At 41.0% G+C, this 19,668-nt stretch overlaps 1 protein-coding gene and 1 long non-coding RNA gene across 9 annotated transcripts in view; one reads left to right on the top strand and one right to left on the bottom strand.

The window, feature by feature from the left end:
* LOC135421991 (uncharacterized) overlaps nucleotides 1-19,668 on the top strand; it is a 377,077-nt gene that overhangs the window by 23,407 nt on the left and 334,002 nt on the right. For all 6 annotated transcript variants that reach the window (XR_010434268.1, XR_010434267.1, XR_010434270.1 and 3 more), the window contains exon 2: nucleotides 7,409-7,511. This is a non-coding gene — a long non-coding RNA (uncharacterized LOC135421991). The remainder of the gene's footprint in view (nucleotides 1-7,408; nucleotides 7,512-19,668) is intronic.
* Nucleotides 12,399-19,668, bottom strand: part of CDYL2 (chromodomain Y like 2) — a 58,564-nt gene continuing 51,294 nt past the window's right edge. For 2 of the 3 annotated variants that reach the window (XM_064670929.1, XM_064670931.1), the window contains exons 6-7: nucleotides 19,044-19,187; nucleotides 12,399-16,875 (exon numbers count right to left, since the gene is read on the bottom strand). In XM_064670929.1, the coding sequence (XP_064526999.1) occupies nucleotides 16,717-16,875; nucleotides 19,044-19,187 (303 nt within the window). In that variant the 3' untranslated portion in view covers nucleotides 12,399-16,716. Of the gene's footprint in view, nucleotides 16,876-18,590; nucleotides 18,664-19,043; nucleotides 19,188-19,668 lie in introns of all 3 variants that reach the window. The other variant, XM_064670930.1, reaches the window with a different exon arrangement.

Here is a 19,668-nt window from a genome sequence, read left to right as displayed (position 1 = left end):
GGCATCCCAATGAACTCTCCCCCCGGGCTTCCAGGAGACCTCCTAAAAACTTACTGGTCATGAATGTGCAGGCACAAAAGGGAAAAGGCTCAGTAAATAAAACACCACTTCAGTCTTGCAAGGGATTCTTGAGATGGTCTTTGGTTTCTGCAGTTGATATTTCCAGGTGTTTTCTTCTCAAGTGGAACTTCCAGGTTATACCAAAAACCCTCTTCAGTTCAAAAGTTAAAATAGCAGCAAGGGAGCAAAGCTTTGAGATCTAGAATGATCTGGGTGGAGTAAATAACCAACCTTCCCTGGGTGTGATGTGTTTTAAAGTGTGGCAATGAATGCTATAGTTAAATTTAGACTTGCACAGTCAGCCTGTTTTATAAACTAATTTATTTTCAGCAGATATTTTTCTCATCTTAGAAGAAGATTCTGTATAATTTTAGATTTTGAGAAAGACCTAGAAAATCTTTCTTTTCCTCTCTTCTGTCCATGTTCCTTATCCACGTTCAGACCATATAATAATTTCTGAGTGCATTTAATATTCATCAGGGTTCCAAGCCAAACCACATTACTGATCTTTTTGGACATTTTGTTCCCCAAAACCTCCCCCCCTTTCACTGTTGTGCCCTTCCTCCTTGTCCCTGCTTTCATTGCTCTTTCCCCAGGGAGGCCTCTTTCTGTCCTGGATACATTTCTTCTAAACTGGGAACTGTTTTTACCCTTCTGGAAAAGAAGGACTGTAGAGAGCTTAGAAATTCCTGAGCTATGAAAAATGGCAGCCAAGGACCAGAGTGCCTCCAGTGATGGAACTGATGTCTCCTGACAAGGACAGGGAAATGGGCACTTGGTTCACCACTAATAAAATAATTTTAGGAAATCTCTGCTTCCCTGAATGTTTTTCCCATCCTCTTACTCTTAGAGGCACATCTAATATTGTTGAGAAATGCTAAAGAGCAAAAAGAAACTTATTCTGTTTGATTCAACCTGAAAAATTGTATCATATATAAAATTCATAATCTCTGAAAGTAGAAATTGCATTTATTTAGTGTTCATGGAACCACCATTAGTAAGAAGGAAATGTGGAGGTTTTGTATATCTCAGATGGGCACATAGTTCATATGTTTAGGGTAACATTTTCAATGTGTGTGTATATACACTGAAAAAACCAAAAAATTAATTTATCCATTAGCAGTAACAATATTTCATGAAGAGAAGTTTGATTAATTTAATACTAATATTTTCTAATTTCCTGCTCTTCTGAGAATCACTTTTAAACAGGATATTGATTCTGTTTACAAAAAAGAACCAGTTTATTAATATAAAATTGGAGTTGTGCCCAGATGGAAATTTGTGCTCCCTTGCAGCTCTGTGCCTTGTGTTGGAGCTAAATGCTGAGGTTCCCCCACATCCACAGATAGGATCTGACTTTGGAGTAAAGGACTTTGGGGACTTCATTTTCCTTTGAATATTTCATTCTTTATATCCTTGGTAGATTCCCTGGAGAGGATCAGCCTGGTCTCTGCTCAGGGTCTGCTCCAGTGCAGGTCAGAGGGCTGGGATTGCAGCAGGAGGTCCAAGGCTCTAATCCTGACACGTGGAAATGAGCCTGGATTGCACCTGTTCTCAGTCCATAGAGTTAAGCCTTTCCCAAGGAGAGATTTGTAGACACCACTCATGCAATATGTATAATTTATTTACAAATAGACTTGTTCAGTGACTAATTTCTTAGTCACTTTATTTTGCATTTGCTTAACTGTGGAGCAGGAAATTTGAGTTTCTCTCGTGGATGGATGAATGGTTGGTCTGTGGGATGTTGTTTGTTTTTCAGAGGAACTTTAATATCTCAGAAAAAGATATTTAACACAAGTGTGGAGTGATGTGCATGTACAGAACAAAAATATATCTCTGTTCCCTTCTGATATCTGAGCTTTTTAGAAAGCTCATGGTTTTATTGTCTCTCTCTTGACTTGAACAGTTGAGCACAGTTTTGGGGTTTAGTGTGATAATTTGGATAGAAGAGGAAACTGCTGGTGGAGTTGGGGCTTCATGGATTCAGTCTGGTTTGGGAATTGCAGTGGAAAGTGCCTGGCTGTCTTTGCAGGCTGAGACCAGAAGCAGTTCCCAGGTCACACCACGTTTGGCTGGAGCAGAGGATTCAACCTGGATCTCTCACAGCCAAACCCACCACCTTAACCTGCTCACCTGTTTCCTCTCTGTAAGTTGGCTGATTCATTGGGATTCATCTGAACTTCTTTGGAAGGACCAGCTGATTCACTGGGATGATTTGACTGCTCTGATTCATTCAGAAATGCGTTTGTGACCACGAGAAGAGCAAATTGGACCTGCTGGGATGTGTCTGAGCTCAGCTCTATTGGCTGGAGTTTCACTGGGGCAAAAAATAAATTTCCCATAAATATGATTAAACAATGCAATAGAGCATCTGATATTTTTCTGGTAAATAACTGGTCATGTAGCAAAACCTCTCAGTCTTCCACCCTCACAAATCATTTAAATTCCATCATTCCTTGGGGTTTTAAAATTACTTTCAATGTGTTTAAAAGGGGCTGTTGACTAGAGATGAGTAAGCAGCCCTTCTCTTGAGATAAAATAGGCTCTTTGGCTTGCAGCCCCTAATTCATTTGTCTTGCTGTCGGTCACAGTGGAAGTATCTTTATATTTTTTGAATCAAATGCTGTTTGTAAAAATGAACGTGAAAATCAATCATGTGATAGCCACAAACGGCTCCTTTGCCTACTGATGTCACTGTGCACTCTGAGAACACTCAATGCTCAGTATTTCTAAATTTCTGGGCTTATTTTAACAATTGTTGTTTACAGGCTTCAACATACTATGTAAATTAATCAGTCCATTACCCTGTCCCTCGTGTTCAGGCTGGTTCCTACTTCCCTTCACATCACTAAAAGCTCTCTCACCAAAAGCCTTTCACTGACAACAAATCCATTCAGTAAATCCAAGTCTCAGTTTTGAGAGAAACATTTTATTTCTCCTAATTACCTTTATATATATATAAAAAAAGCACTCAGCCATCCTCTTTTCTTGGAGTAAAACCCCATTTTCAACCTCTTCATTCCTTGTGCTTTACCCTGTTGGTTTCTAAGCCCTGTTTTCAGGGAGATGTTTCACAGTTCTCTTGGACTTGTAATGATTTGTATCAGCTGCCAACCTGTGCTCCTTCCTGCTTGTCTTTTGTCTCATTGTCTCTTGATCCCCAGCTTCAAAAGCCATTTTTACATCTCATACAAACTTACTGCATCTCTTTTTGCCTTGTATTGATCCTAAAGACCTCCCTCTGATGTGCTGATTGTAATAAATGACACTGTGCAAGGCCTGGGCAGAGACTGCTGAGCAAAGCTGGCACATCTCCCATCTCTGGGCTTGATCCTATTTCCATTCCAGTTGGTGAAAAATCTCTTATTGATTTTAGTACAGCAAGCCCAATATTAAATTTCCATGTATCTGTATTTATAGCTGCATTTCTGATGGGGAATTTTCCTCCTTCTTGGGCAGGAACTGTCTTTGTGTTACCACAGCATCTTGGCAACGGGGACAAATCTGGGTTTAGGATCTTATCTCTGTTGTAATAGAACCATAGGATCATTTAGGCTGGAAAAGACCTTTAAGACCATGGAGTCCAACTTTAACACGTGACCTAACAGTGCCAAGTCCCTTAGCACCAACATCCAAGACTGGGAAAGAAAAAGGGAAAAGGATTTGGGGTTACTGGTCACTTTGCTGCCACATTGGAATGGGTGAATTTTCCAACTCTCTGCTCAGTTTTAGGAGTTCTTCAGTGGGAGAAGTTTTCCTTTTTGCTTGGCTGTATTTTACACAAACAAGCAGCGTGTCTGACCTCTGACTGTGGCTATAAATATCCCAAACCTCTGTCAGATTATAGTGACAATGCAGTATCACAGTGCTCCTACTGTTTTGGTTTTGTTTTAATTACATGACTTAGTGTTATTTACTAATCAGTCTGGGAAGGTTCCTTGAATTTAACTGACACTGCTCTAAGCTGACAGCATGTAACATCCTGCCCTGTAGCCAAGCACTGGCTATATAATACCACATGAAATAAAGGAAGACATCATTCTCCTAAAAATATAACAGAGAATTCTGCAGAAAATGAACTTCTGGATTCTAGGGGCCTGTCTGGCAACAAATTTAGCAAATCAAATAATACTAATATTTGATATATTAATATCAAATGATGGCCTGAATCTGTGCTCTGATTCTACACATTGTTAATTCAGACCTTGTATTGTCTGGCATTGCAATGCCTGAACCTTAAGGTTTGTGTGACCCACAGTGAGTGGATCCACTTTGTGGATCATCACATCTGGAGACCAAACTCTGTGCACGTTGGACAGGAGGGATCCTGGAGGGAGTGTGGTGTCTGAGTACAAAGGGGTTGGAGCCAAAGCAAGGGCAGAATGGAGCAGCAGCAGATGCCATAATCTTTATTTCTTGGCTGGTGCTGCTCAGTCTCCTTGATGACTCAGTTACATGGGGAAATCAGCTTTCTGAATGCAAAGGAAAAAGAGTGCCTTTTGTGCCAGGGGAAGGTTCTTTCTTGGTAATGTGCTCACAAAGTAGAACATTAACCCACTGCATATCTAACTCCCATAATATAAATGTCATCTTCCTTAATGCTCAAAGCACAGGTTTTCCACAGTGAAAATTGTGAGGTCTTGCAGAGTAGAAATGAGGATATTTTAGAGCATTAATTGACTTACAGGGTGAGAACCTCACTCCAAGCCTGTGGGTTTGGATTTTTGTTCTTGGTTGGTTATAAATCTTTTTATATCAGTTGAAGATGACCTATTTTTCTAGTTGTAAGGCTGGAATCTCTAAAATAATGTACCATTCTTGTCAAATGAACAGGACCTTTCTCCTGTTTTAAAAAGATAGTTATTTTCATGTGTGTAACCTGTGGTCAGCTGCTTTAATTTGAAACCCAAGCCTGTGGTTTAGTGTTTTTGTAGATCATCTGCAAGTCATCCGTAGGCAAAAATAATCCAAGTCCCTGCAAATCCTACCTCTGTTTTTTGCAAGGTGATAGGAAGGTTTGTTTTCAATAAAGGATGGTTTTAAACACGTGGACATGTTGAGAATGTGACTGAAAGCTGCATTACTGAGCACAGGCTCAGTGGACACTGTGGAGTCAGGCAGTGCTCCCAAACCCAGGGAATTTGGTATTTTAAAGGGGCCTTCTGGCACAATTCCAGGTGAACAAAGGCTTTGCCAGGCCACTGAAAAGGTTGCCAGGGAAGGCACAAAAGGCAGGTTCTCAAAGCAGCTTTGTAAATTTGGCACCTGATTCCCATTGATGCGAAGGTTGAAAAAATCCCATGAGGAGATGCCTGGTTTTCTTTGCCATGGAAGGAGCCCCGTTGCTGCCACAACATCATTCCACAGGTCACCTGAAAAACAAGTGGAATTGTGGCCTCAGGAAATGGGTTTAGTGGGGCAGAGATGTACCGGGTTAGTTTGCAAATCATCAAGTAGTTTAAGTTGGAAGGGCCTGCCAGGCTTTAGCTTAACATGCAGTAAAATTAAAATTTTCAGAATTATGATGTGTATTTATAAACTTATTTGTCATCATAGTAATCACAGGAATGTTACTCTGATTTGATTTAAAAACAAACAGGACCATGTTTGCAGCAGCCTGTTGTTAATTAGTCTAAAAGACACCAATGGCTATTATTGAGGAATAGAAAGATTTATAAAGAATATAAAGATTCTGCAAGCAACTTTGGGACTTATTAGACTGTCAGCTACTTACTGCATTTATACCACAGGTGAAGAACTACTGTCATCAGTAAAAGGAGCCTTTAGAAAATCAAAATTTCTCTGTACTTGGTGGTGCTGGTTTTTATTTTCTAGAGATAATAATATAAATTATATCTAAGATATAAACACTTCTCTCCCCAGTACTTTTATTTAATTTCTGCTATGATGGCAGTTTTGTGCATTTCAACTTCACCTTTATTTTTTCTGCTGAGCCTTTATCTCCACTGACACATTTCTCAGTTTTAAATATTTGCATCTTCCTTTGGTTGAAACTCTTCCTGGCTGTGCCAAGTCCCTCTTGCCTCCTGCACTTTTTCTGCTGACCCAGAATAGAGAATTGCACCTCTCTCCCCACACCTCTCTGCAGCAGAGCATTTTGGGACCTTTTGCCCCAAGTTTCCTTCAGAACTGAATGCCTCCCCCTCCGGGGTGTCCTGCTGGGCCAGGTTCCTGCTGGGGGGAGTTCAGGGAGGATTGTGCTTCCTCACAGGCTCTTCCTTGTTTTCCTGGTGGGTTTTCATGAGGATCGTGCAGAAGAGCTCCTGGCCCTGCTGCTGCTCTGTGTTTATTTGTTCCTGTGTGTGTTAAGAATATTTTCTTTTAATTTCTGTAGCTTCTGTTAGAGAAAGTTAAGAGTCTGCTTTTAAATAAAGGTCCTCCTCTGTGGCTGAGAGCAGAAGTTTCCCAGCTTGCCTGTGCCCTGGCCACTGTACAGTGGACATTGGAATCCTTTCTGTTTTCAAATGGATTTGGGCAGGGCATGAAAACTGAACACAGTCTATTGCAGAATGGTTTTGGCACTCTTTTTGAGTAATTACATATCATTATAGTCTTATTTAAATGCAACCTGCCTAAACATTTTATTAGTACTTTACTACTTAATTAACAACTATTGCTGAAAACAGTCCCCATACTGAGCCTTATTCCACTTAAGCATCCATGCTGATGAAATACAACTCCCCTTCTAAAGGAATAGATGACATTCTGTGGAATGTTTTTTCTTGGTTGGTTCTTGAAAGTGAGCCACTTATTTAGTGCTGAGTATCTGAAATTATTTAAAACAGTCTCTGCTAATGCTTTCTGCATAAAAATTGAACAGACTATATAAATAAAATTCTCCACAATAACTCACATTCTTAGGTGAAGAGCCTTCATACAACAAGCCACCAAGCTGTAAAGTGTTCAGATTTTTCTGCTGCTTAATCAGCAATTGTATTAGTCTTGTGGTGCCACTGCATGTGTCATTTTGTTTGGTCTCTTACTCTCCTGATGGGTTCAGTAGGTTCAAAGCATGTAAACTGGAATGACCTGTGGATCTCACAGTTCCCAGGGATGTCCACACAGAAGACCAAAGAGGTGTTTGAGAATGGACAAAGAAATGTCTATTTGTAACTAGAATTTATTAGTTTATTTTTGAAAGACAGTTTTTGATGGAGGAGTGCTGGGTACATAAAACAGTGCTCTGGAGAGTTCTGCAGGGTTTCTGGGAATTAGTGCTGTGATAATGATGGAAGATCATTTAGAGCTTTCTGCAGACGGGAAAGATGTGTTGTGATTTTCCTCCATAAGCTGCAAGCTGACAGTCTTTCCATTCCTCTTTCTTTAGGAATCTCAGATGGAGGAATTGAGCAGAATACATGGGGAATTTGCTTTCAGAACTGAAGCTCAGCAGGACTTGGTTCTCTCCATGAGTGACAGAATCCTTCACAGTGAGTGACATGAGTTTCCCATCTCATTATTCTTTGGTCAGACTGTGTTTCCAGTCCATAAGTCATGGTGGAGGGAGGGTGGTGTTTGAAGAGATAATCTCCTTTTTGCTGCTGTGTTCCTCGGTGGGACGTTGCCATCTTTCAATGTCCTATATTTTTGTCAGCCATTTGAGCTCCAAGTCAGCTCAAATGTGTCTCCTTTGGTTCACCTGTGTGTGTCCAACGTGCAGGCCCTGCCCCAGCTGCCAACAGCTGGGAGAAAGGCAGGGCTGAGGGCTGGGGGGAAAGTCCTTCCAACCACTCCAGCAGGCCTTGCTTGGCAGGGCTTGTCTCTCAATGCCACAGGTGAAGGTTTTGTCTAAACTTCAGGCTCAGGCTTTATGAGGGTTTTTAGATGGGAGAAAGAACTTCCCAAGATGTGTGCAGGGAACCTTGCTGTGAGCATTCCCACCCTGGACATGTTAGATGTGTGTACAAACCAATCCTGCTCTGTGCAGGTTCACAGCCCAGGTTTAACCAGGGCAGGACTGTCCAGCTTTAAATGGATGGTCCTGGCTGTTGAGTAGAGTTCCTGGAGAAGGTGGCTCAGGCCATGGAGCTCAGTGGGGCAAGAATTGTGAAAAAACTTCCTTTGTGTGGGTGTTCCTAGGCTGAGCTGCCTGTCCTCAGCCTTCCACTGGAAATGGGATCTGTTCCCTGATGGGGGTGAGCTGGAAATCCGCAGCTCGTCTGTGATGACCCTCAACTAACACTCTGAAGGGAAAAACTGGAGTCTTTCTCCTCCTGCTCCTTTCCCCTCCTCCACAGGTGTCCAATGTGGTTATTTACACCTGTGAAGAGTAAGAAGGTAGGTATAAAATGCTGTCATTCTGGTTTGGCAGTGTTTAACAACCTTGTAAATGAGTGTTCAAACCTTCAGGTGGAAGAGTGGGCCCTCTTTCAAATATTGCTTTAAATTAATTTTTTTTTAATCCTCAATCTTTTTATGTTTTTTTTTTTCCCTCCCTGAATAGAGTATCTAGAGTGAGCATGCAAAGTGATGCTTCAGTGGGGAATTTCTTAAGAGGGATTAATTTAAAAATGATTTAGGAAATCTCGTGATTTCATCAAACGCTCCACAAAGAACACTGTGAAGCACAGTAGCATGCACAGATACTCCTTTGGGAATAGGACACACGAGTTGAACTGTATTTTCATTAGGAAAATGTACTCCTTTTTATATCCATGTGAGTATTTAGTATTATTGATTCTAATGCTCTCATGAAACCCTTCAGCACTCAGCCTTCCCGGGATTACCACTGGGATTTTTGTCAGAGTAGGGATCACAGGACTGCACAGATATGTGTTCATGAACCTCTTTCTCATCAGTTTGCTGTTTTCTTTAGCATTTGTCCTAATTTAAAACCTGAGAGCTCCTGTAAAGTGTGAAGAAAATTGCAATGGTTGCCTTCATTAACGGAGGAAAAAACTTCCAGTAATTTTTTTGCATTTTATGGCGTGTTTTTGTTCTGCTGGTAAGAAAAGTGTTCTCTGAGTGAGGGTTAAATGCATTCTTGACACTTGATTCCCTCCCCTGCCTGCTGACTCACCATTTCGTTGGCTCACAGCCACGGTGCAGTTGTGGAGTGTGTTTACCAAGTGCTTGAATCACAAATGGAGAGCTGGTGGATTTTCTCAGACTTGAAACGGTTGGGAAAAGTTTGAACCTTTCAAATCAGCTCCAGAGCAGCCTACTCAGTTTAATTGTTCAGTATGTTTTTAGACAAAATGCATTTATTTAAAAACCCTCATTTAGGGAGGGACAGTGTCTTGGTGTCCTGACTAGTCACAGACATGTATGGAAGATGAATCCTACCAGGTCTAACGTGCTTTGGGATATTCCTTTCCAACTGGCATCACATTAGCATCCAGGGAAATAAGTCTGTTTCTTCCTGTTCCATGTAAATACCTGAAGAATAAAACATCCTGTTTTTCTGGTCTGGTGAAGGCAGGCCCAGCCTGGGAATGGGAATGGGGCTGGGGATGGGGTGGGTGTTCCAGCACCATGTCCAGTGCTGTTCTCAGATGGTCATGGGCATGAGGAACTCGTGGATTGCTTTATAGTTCATAAATAACATGGCTTTGGAGATAATTCCAGGAGCAGCCCCGTGCAAAGGAGTGATGCAAGGTCATTATGGCAGGAAAAAAGGTATTATTAAGGCTTGCTTTTAGAAATAAAGGGAGGATCAGAGTCAAGCAGTTGCCAGCTCCACACTCCAACCAGTGGGATGCTGCTGCCAACCAGCAAAGTCACACTTTGCCCTTTGGCCTTGGAGCAGGAGGGCATCCCTTGGCAGTGCAGCTGGCAGGAGTTTGGAGTTGTTGCTCATTATGAGCCTAATGGACAAAAACTGGACTTGAAGAGGATTGTTTGCCAGAGTCTGAGCCCCTGACAACCAACTTGCTGCAGCTGCATACAAACTAAACAAGTGACAGGCTAAGATAATGCAGGTCTTGAATAATTATCCATGGGAAGAGCTTTTTGTGAGTTCCTTTATCCTTTTGGTGAACCTCTTGTAGGAATTGAATACCCCAGAGCCTGGTGGGCAGCGTGTGGCAGACCCTGGTGGAAGGGCAGCAGTGGGGAATGGCTGATCTTTTTTGAGTCATAGAAATTGTACCACTTACTTACATCAAAAACCTTTCTGGATTACTGACATTCATACAAAATTTCAGACACTGCTGTTAAATTTTGAACTAAGGATATGGAATCCTTCCTCCAATGCTAATTATATCTGTCTTATCAGAGCCACATCATCTCTTCAAGAGATGGCTACAAATATTCCCTGTACTATTACTGTGAGGGACTTTGTTGTGGTATCTGTCAGTCACAGGGGCTGATCTAGAAGCAAGTGAAGTCAGGAGGAGGATTTCCATTGGTGCTGGTGGCTTTTGACTTAGATCCATTGGATTTGTTTAAGTGACACCAGTGTCTGGAAGTGCTAAAGGAAAGGTGATGCAGTTTAACTTATAAACTGTTTCCTTTTCTCAAAATGAAAAGTTCTTTGTCCCACAGAACTTTTAACAGTCCTGGATGAAAATCATTGTGTGAAGCCACATGGACTTAATAACTGGAATTTAACAGTTTTTAACAGTTCTGGTTTTTATTATACATTTATAATGAGCAAATTTTGTAAAGCCAAGGAAAGAGTATAAATTAAAGCAAAATGGTGCTAGAACAATTCAAGTGGTTTAAATTCTAGAGGGGGCTGTTAGTCTGGCTTTCTTTGGAATCCGAAAATCTCCATGCTACGACTGGAGATCGGTTTTGGGGTTAAATCAGGCAGCAGAGATGCATTATATTTGATTAAATTCTGAGGGGGTTTCATGAGAAACAAGGCACCAAGAAGAGGTGAATTCCTGCTGTTTCATCCAGAATCTCACCCTGACTTTTTCCTTCACAACCAAACTGTCCCCAGTCCAACTTCTGACACTTGATTTGCTTTGAACTCCCCCAGCCTGTGAAATGGTGTCCTTCTGGTTCTCTCACATGCTTTCATCTGCTGTGCATTTCTCTCAGAACCTCTCCTTGTTCTTCCCATATGCATTATTGTTTCTGTTATTCCAACAGGATTCCATGGCATGTCTTAGTTTATGTGGAGCTTTGACCTGTTTGAGTTCTTTTTATATCTTAAGTGGGATTAATACCTGCAATTTATACATGCCATTCCTAGACAGGCCTTTTGTTTGTTTAAATTTGTAGGCCTTTATATGTTCTTAATTGGTTCCTCTTCCATGTAATATGTTTGTGTATTAATTTACTGCAACAAGGACTGGCATTACAAAACCCCTGACTCCCCCAAAATATTTGGACGGAGTTTTTAATTTTAAAGAATTTTTACTTTCTTTTAAAAATGAGTTCTTTCAAATGAAACTCACATGTTGGCAATCTGTGTTAAGACCCAAAGTTCTCACTACAAGGGTTAGGAAAGGTGCCACACCCTGTTCATCATGTGCACGTTGCTCACAGTCCAGTGGAAGCCACGAAAAGTTAATTCCTGACAAGAGTCACCGTAATAAATAATTGGATTTGTTGATAGTGAAGCAAGACTAAATTGCTCAATCCTCTGCTCTAAATAGCTGACCATGGTTTTTACTAACAGTGTCTCTCAGTTAAAGCCAACCAACATAATTCCTAGACCATAACTGTTGTCCCTTGAATCAAGTGTAAGTCATTTCCTCAGACCTCGTTGTGCAGGTGGTTTGGCAAACACTGGCTCCCTGTCCAAATAGCCTTCCTTTTCTGCCCCAGGCAGAAGCCATTTACAGTTACCCTTCTAATCATGGGAGATACGTGGTTGGAAACAGCGTTCCCAGATGCTACAGCCAGAGGATCCCCTGGGACACACGAGGCCCATGGCAGGAATCCCATCGGTGTCCCTGCACAGGGGCCAGAGGGTGATCCACCTTCACCCTGCTTCTGGGCCTCCCTTGGCAAATATCTCTTCAACAGCAAATTCCCTCCTTTGGAGCCAAAATCCAGCTGGTTGTGGGCAGATGTGCTTTAGGTGATGTGCACATGTCCAGCAGTGGAAGTGAGAATGGGGAAGGTGTCCTAGAAGTGCATTTATAAGGCAATTCTGGGTGGTCTTCTTGGATATGATCAAAACTTTCTTGGATTTGGATCAAGAAATGATAAATGAGATGGACCATGATTGACTTCAGAGAGTTCTTACTGCAGTGTCTTTTAGGGTTTTTGTCCTTTGGAAAAATAATTGTCTTTTAAAAAGCTCACTGTTCCTGCTCTCTTGGAAAAGGCACAGCCCATGAACAGCATTATCATCTAGAATGGCCACCACTCACCACATCCATTCTGATTATGTCAAACTGAAAATCACTGCATTGAAATGAAGTTTCAATGTTTTTATTCAAAGCAGCTTCTCACAATGTATAAATACTGCATATTAACACACATGAAAAATACAACTTCTAAGGCACCCAGAAATGTGTCCATACACTAGTTACAGGACCATCAACAAATAAATTGTGTACAATTTGATCTAGACAGTCAATATTTGATATATCAGAAGATACAAGTCCCTCAGTACTGTACCAGTTTCAGAAAATATTTACAACACTGTGATATAGGGGTGCCTGTACCCTTATAATATTATAATATGTACTCATTGTTACAAATATTAGAAACTGTTTTAGTCTGTTCCATGGCATTCTGACAAAATAACTTAAGGGCCTAATTTGCAAAGTTCTACAATTAATTATTTGTGCAAGTTCTGAAAATAAATTTACATTGACATAACTCGTGGAATTTTTGGTTCTTTGCTTCATCTCAGAGGTTTGGTAATAAGCCTTACCAATAGACATGCCACCCTAGCTGAACATCACTCCTTTCCCAATCGGTCCGTGGATGCACCTTTCCCCCTTACACCTGACATGGATGAGGATGCAGTGTTTGTAGCAGAAAGAGACTCTTTGATTTTTCAGTACGAATGTCAAACCAGTTCACCGGCGAAGGAACTAATGCCTTGTCAGAATAATGCAGTTCTTTGGTCCTTTGTTTTTTTTTTTTATGGAAGGCATAAACATTTTGATTCGCTAAAAATCGAAATCCCGCGTGTGAGTAAGCAAGCTCTCAGTGAATGACTTTCAGTGTAGTATTTAAAATAGCAGTAAAGAGATTTAATATGGCTTAAAACATACGGTTAATTGGGCAGACACAGAGAACACGTCGAGGATACCGAGTACCCAAATGTACTATGATAAGATTGTCTATAAGTCTCTTATGTAAACTTCTTTAGTGTCTCCTAAAGAGCGCTGGCTTTAGCCAGATTTGACTTTTATAGACCCAGCCACACAAAGCCTGAGATTAAACTACCATGGTTGGGAGCACAAATGCACAGTTTATATATAACAAAGCCCATGCTGACAATCTGCCTCTGTTGTTCAAGAGAAACAACCCGTATTATCCTTTTCACAAGAAAAACTTAAGGCCCTGTAACTCTGATTTGCTAACTTTCTTACAGCAATTATTTGGGGAAGTCCTTAGTGCTACATAAGCAATTATGCAGCTTTAAAGATTTCTTGTACCTAGTGGTAAGGCTTATTCACAAATGCAATACATTTATAAATTATATTTAAAACTGTAAAGGCTGGCAAAATAATAAAAAAATACCCAAAAAACCAAAATAAAACAAACCCCAACCAAAATTGTCTGTTCATCCCTAACATTAAAAGAGCATTTCATTCTAATTAAAAACTATTGGCACAAAACCATTATATTATAGATTAAAAGAACAGTTCATAGTAGTGAAAAAGATTGCCTAAAACGCATACCCTAACCTACCACAGAAATATAAAAGTTTATATTCTGAAAATATATACTGTATTAAAGTTTGTAAGCTTATTTATTTAAACAGAAATGTACTGAAATAGTAAACTAAGCAACACTTATCTACAGCAAAAATATACATGCAGGACAACACAAAATAAATTGCTTACCTTTAATATCTACAAATGCAAAACTGTAGATTTTTAAAGATTGTACAAAACAATTTACACAAGAATAAAATAACATACTTAAACAACAAATTGCATTTTTCATCTTAAATACTGTGAATATTAGTAAAGGTACCCAGACTAATATGTACAGTACATCTAGATATCTGAATACCTAGTAAGGACAGAAACACAAGAGAAAATTCTGATTCTGATATTTAAATACTGGAAAAGAAGTTTTTGACATAGTTATTACTCTTTTTTTGAAGGGAAAATAGATTCCATGAAAACTAGACTGTAACTGTATAGATATGAATAATTAAAAATGTTAACTATGGTTAGCGCTTGCTTTAATGGAAAAATAATTATAGAAAATGTATTTCAACCATTCCTTCGTCATAAAAAATGCTAAGATACAGATATCTGAAAATTCAGATGAAATGGTGCAGTTTCAAAGGTGGAACAACGTAAGATTCTCCTCTGTTCCCAAATCTCACTCGGCCCTCGTTCCTTCCCATTGCTGAGCAATCCTGCTGGGTTTATCTACCAAACCTAAGCACAGGATTGAAATCAAGCTCCTCCTGTCCTACCGACACGACTGGGAGTTATGGCTCTCTGGGCGGGAGGAAAGGAACGAAAGGGAATGGAGGAACTGTGGTACTTTCCATTGCTTTGTTTTGTGGAGTCCCCAGCCGGAGGCCTGATTGTGCAAACACGGGGCTGGGAGTGGTTTTCACTTGGGTGATCCCTCTCTTTTCCAGGTGACTCCCACGGGCACCTGCCGTGGGGGCCCGCGGCCTGGATCCAAACTGGCAGGGCACGGGCAAAAGCCAGCGTTGGTATCAAACAAGGGGTGCATCTCTCACTTCAAACAGTTCCTGAAAGAGTTCTCTTTCAGCCATTTAAAAATAAGCTGCTTGTTTCGATAAGCTTCTATTTAAAAACATTTAAAACCAGGCTAATTAGAAACCAGATTCTGTCTTTTTCGTGAAGAATTTCCGTGAGAACCTCTGCCCTTAGGGTAAAATTCAGCAGTACAATTAGGCCATAGAAACAGCACTTCTAATTATTTGTGGCAAAAGAAATGTTACATTAATGTGTTGAAGGCTCCTATTTACTGTAATCACCTGTTCATTACCTTTACAAAGGCTTTGTTGAAACTCTTCATGGAAATAACTAAGAGGGAGAAAGCTGAGCAGCCTCATTTGCAGAGGTTTAAACCATAAAAAGTCACCGAGCTCAAGGATGGGGGAGCAAGTGCACAAATTACAAAGCAAACAAATGTGCAAAGCTTCTGCTTCAAGAGGTTTTAATTTGGGCGTAGTAAAATGGCAGGTGAAGTCTCAGAGCAGGCTCGTGTCCTTTCCACAGGAACTGCCTCCCTAGCGGGAAAGAACGGAGAGAGATCCAGTGTTCAGAAGTCAGTCAGTGTCACTGAACAGTACTGGGATCACATTCCAAAAGAGCAGGTTGGATTTTCCTCGTTTCCCGGGCACTGCTTTTCTGGAGAGCCGTAAGTTGTACCAGGTGGGGAGGGGGTGGCCAGATGTGGAGAGCTGGGGGAAGCAAAACCAAACCTCTCCCTGCGCTCGGGTCAATGCCTAGCACCTTGTATAAACTGCTGGCCCACACCCAAAGGCCTCCAGAGCAGAAATTATCTCACACCTGAGGAATCAGGCAGCTAGACTAAGGCTCATAAGGATTTGCTTTTAGACTTCAGACCAAAAGGGATGTTGAAACCTGAAAAACAGTACGATGCCATGGACCGGCACCACTCACCCTGTTACTGCCACCGGATAACAGGAACAGTAAACTTAAATAAAGCATCTTGTTGGTGAGCCCTTCAGTGCTCCTCAAGAAGGCAGAAAGTGAAGAGAGACTTAAGGGGGACTCACTGCTTCAGAATCCACTTTTTTTTCTCTTAACCCTGGCAAATGAATCTGTTTCATACATTTTTTTTGTACAACTTTACACATAGAGGAGCACGCACGTGGCTGTTTCGTTTACTGCCCACAGCATTCTGTGGGGTTTCTATATATTCTTTATTTTTCTACTCAGTTTGCTGCTAAAAATGTGTTTGCATTCTCATGTGATGAGTCAAGGGAAGTATGAAAATAAGATCTGTGATCAATAAAACAGCTGAATATGAACACAAAATAAATAAGTTAAATAAATTCATCAAAGAAAAAAAAACCCTAGTAGTTTTTGTAAACTAACTTTACATATTATACATATAAATTATCAGATTTTTTCCATTACACTGTTAGAACTTTTCAAAAAAATAATTAACATATTTCTAAAATATGGTGTTTGGGTCTACAGGAGATGTGGTGACCCAAGATTTTAGCCTGAGCCCTCTGTGTCAGCCCAGGTGTGTGGCAACAGCAAGAATAAGTTAAGAAGGACAGACAAAATAAACCCTTCCAGGTGGGTGAGCCTTACTGGGCTCCAGTGGTGCTTCTGAGCACATGGAATGTATAGTTGTGTCTGGATGAGCAATGGGAAAGATGCAGCCTCTGCAGAGATTATGTGCACTGAACACCTCCCTGGTTACACAAAATCAAACCATCTATGGCAGCTGTAGCTCACAAGGAAAGCCACCCCAGCACAGGGACTGGGATACACTGTCACAAATTCCTCAGGGAAGCATCGCCTCTGCCTCAAACACGTCAGGGTGGACTCTGTTCACAACTCTTTGAGTTAGGCCAAGACATCACACTTCATAAATTTTGTCCTGCAAGTAGCTGAATAATGAATCCAGTCCTTTGGAAGAACTCCACAGCTGTTTTAACATCTGACACTCTTTCTCGTTCACATCTTCAAGTCCGGATTTCAGGAAGCTCCGCACGAGGCATTTGGACTCTTCCAACACCTAAAGCCAAAACACGACTCAGTGTTTTATTCTGAATCTGAAAAATTTTTATGGATAATGGCCTGACCAGCATTTTTACACTACTGACTCTGCTTTACCATCTAAGTAACTCCTTTGGGCACAGAAATTAGATTGGATTTATAGCCACAACTCCCCTTGCTGACAGTCGGCATCTTTAAGAATTGAGGGCGTCTGAGGGTGATGGGTTAGTGCCAATGTTTTTAAAGGAATGAGGGATTCTGAAGTACCTTAGTTTATTGAAGGCCTGCCATGAAGCACTAGAAGGAGCAGAACTCCCTCCTGCTGAAATGAAAATGTGAGCCATGATACACTGGCTGCTTGCTGGAAAGGTGGCCTGGGGGGTTTGTTAAACGGGTTGGAAACCCAAAGGTGGATGTCCATCACGTTTAACAATTTTCCCTCATGTATTATTTCCTTGTCAAACCAGAAATTAATAAGAAAGGTCCCTTACTGCAAATCCCTTTTTAAGTCTATTTGCTTATATTTTTATAAAAGTGAAATGTTTTATAAAAGATGGCGTTGAGCAAAACAAGCACCCTCTGACTGTGTTCTGGAGTTAAATTTCCTTGGCAGATACGACAAAAACCCAAGGTTTTTGCAAAGGAAAGCCCAATCACAAAGCCTTATTAATTCCTGCAAGTTCTGAAAGGCACAAACAGCAGGTCTGTGGTTGCTCCCATAGTTCAGCTCATTTTTCCCAGACCCGTTTTTAAGCACATCCAGATTGATTCCTTTAAAATTTGTTCTCAAATATACACCACCAGTATGTATCTCACAAGCAATTCAACTAGTCAAACAAACCCACTAATAATTCCTACAGTACTGATTTTTGGAGGGCAGAAGATCTAATGTACACTAATACAGTGTTTTATGGTACTCTTCACTCAGCTTTGTCAAACCCCTCATGGTAAGCCCAGTTCTGTTCCAGGTTACAGCACTGCTATTCCAAAGTAGTGTTTCTCTTTAACCCAAGTAAATGGTGTTAACAGCAAATCAAGGGGGGACCTGTGTATTTTTTGATCTGTTTGTGAGCAAGTATCCCCAGTGAACTTGGATGAGCTCATCCTGTTAATTGTATTTGTGACTTCAGCCTGATTTGCATTTAGGATCTGAGAGTAAATCTAGTCTTTGACAGGTTTAACTCTTATCTTTGTCCACAACTTAGCACTGGGCTTTCTTTTTTCACTGACAGCCAAGAGCAGTGAAGAAAGGAAGGAAAAATTCACAGTAAGGCCCAGAGGTCTTCCCAACTCAAATAATACACTTTATATCAGCATCATCAAATCAACTTGTGCTACATTTCCAGAGTTTCATTCTCAGTGTCTTCTGTGAGATCTAATCTACACTTCATTTAATTAAAAATCTCCTGTGTCTCTCTCTACCTCCTTTTACAACAGATCTTTTAAATGAAACTGAGGGATGTTAAGACACTTTCAGGCATAGGAAATATAACAAGAAACTGTAACAATTTGCACTTCAATTAGTGCAGTTTTATTGCAGGCAGTATCGCTTCCTTCACTGCATGTTTTTTAAACAAGGATATGCCCAGAATAGCAGTGTATCTGCCTGAAGGGAAAAAACCCTAGGATGTAAAAATAGGAAAGGATTTTCTTGCAATTTTTTGCGTACACAAAAGGAAAGTTATAGTACACTGTGAGCAGACTGTGTTCAAACCCCTCTTGTCTGGATCTCACCTCTCCTTCACAGCAGAGCTCAGCTGGCACTATCCTACCCTTCTGGTGAGCTGGGGACGGGCTGCAGCAGGAACTGTGCAGGTGCAGAAAAGAAGGCAGACTCAGCTGAAACAGGGCAGGCCAGGACAGTGGGAAAGGCAAATCTACTCTCTTACAGGGCCTACGGAGATTTCCCTGGGCAGTTGTGTAGTTTCAGACTCCTCCACCTTCAAAATCTGGGGTAAGGAGGTTCCACTCCTACTGAATAAATGTAAACATGGGGTAAGGAAAAACCCTCTCTGCCCCTGGGAAATGAGAAACCCCATGAGCCCCCTGATCCCTCTCCAGGTTTCTTGATGGTACCCTTCTTTCACAGGTGTGGTTGTGGAAACTGAGGGCCCACCACGTGAGCCTTGGGAGCACACCTTACCTCTGTGAAATGTCATTTCATCACAGAGGAGTTGGATTTCTTACCACTGCACTGCAGGATGCCATTTCTTTCACCCGTAGCATCACTTCTTGGCTAAAAGTTGTTGGCCAGAAGACTTGTGACACCAGTCCTCTGCTGCAGGCTTCCTGTGCTGTCAGCTTTCTCCCACAGAACAACATTTCATTTGCCTGTGAAACCAAAAGATTGGGTTATAATTCCCTTCCATTTTTTTTTCATACTTGCCTGCTATTTTTACAATCAAATTTACAAATGTTCCCCCCCTATCTTTCCATACTGCAAAATACTTTAGAAGGAGTTTCAGTAGCTATTTAAGGGGTGTGCAGGTGGCCAGAGTACAGCATGGGTTTCATTTAAGAGAACTGTGCTGGCATGAACGGTAAATCTGTAAAGCAGTTTTACTGGAATCATTATGGGTTATCTTTAGAGAGCAGAGAGCAGTATCTGGCTGTGTTACTGCCCAATCCTAACACAACACAAGGCAATGACTCTGGAAGATTATTCTGCTAATGTATTTCTTCACTTTTCTACCGTGACGTCGACAATCTTCATTTTTTCAACCTGTGTCCAATCTTTCTTGTCTACATCACGTGTAGTATATTGGATTCTGAGGTCACTTTGTGGTACGAAATTGGTAGGGGTTAGATGAAC

Source organism: Pseudopipra pipra, chromosome 14, assembly GCF_036250125.1.
Source record: "Pseudopipra pipra isolate bDixPip1 chromosome 14, bDixPip1.hap1, whole genome shotgun sequence".
Lineage (NCBI taxonomy): Eukaryota > Metazoa > Chordata > Aves > Passeriformes > Pipridae > Pseudopipra > Pseudopipra pipra.
The sequence above is the reverse complement of the archived record's forward strand: the minus strand, read 5'-3'. Positions and strand labels throughout refer to the sequence as shown.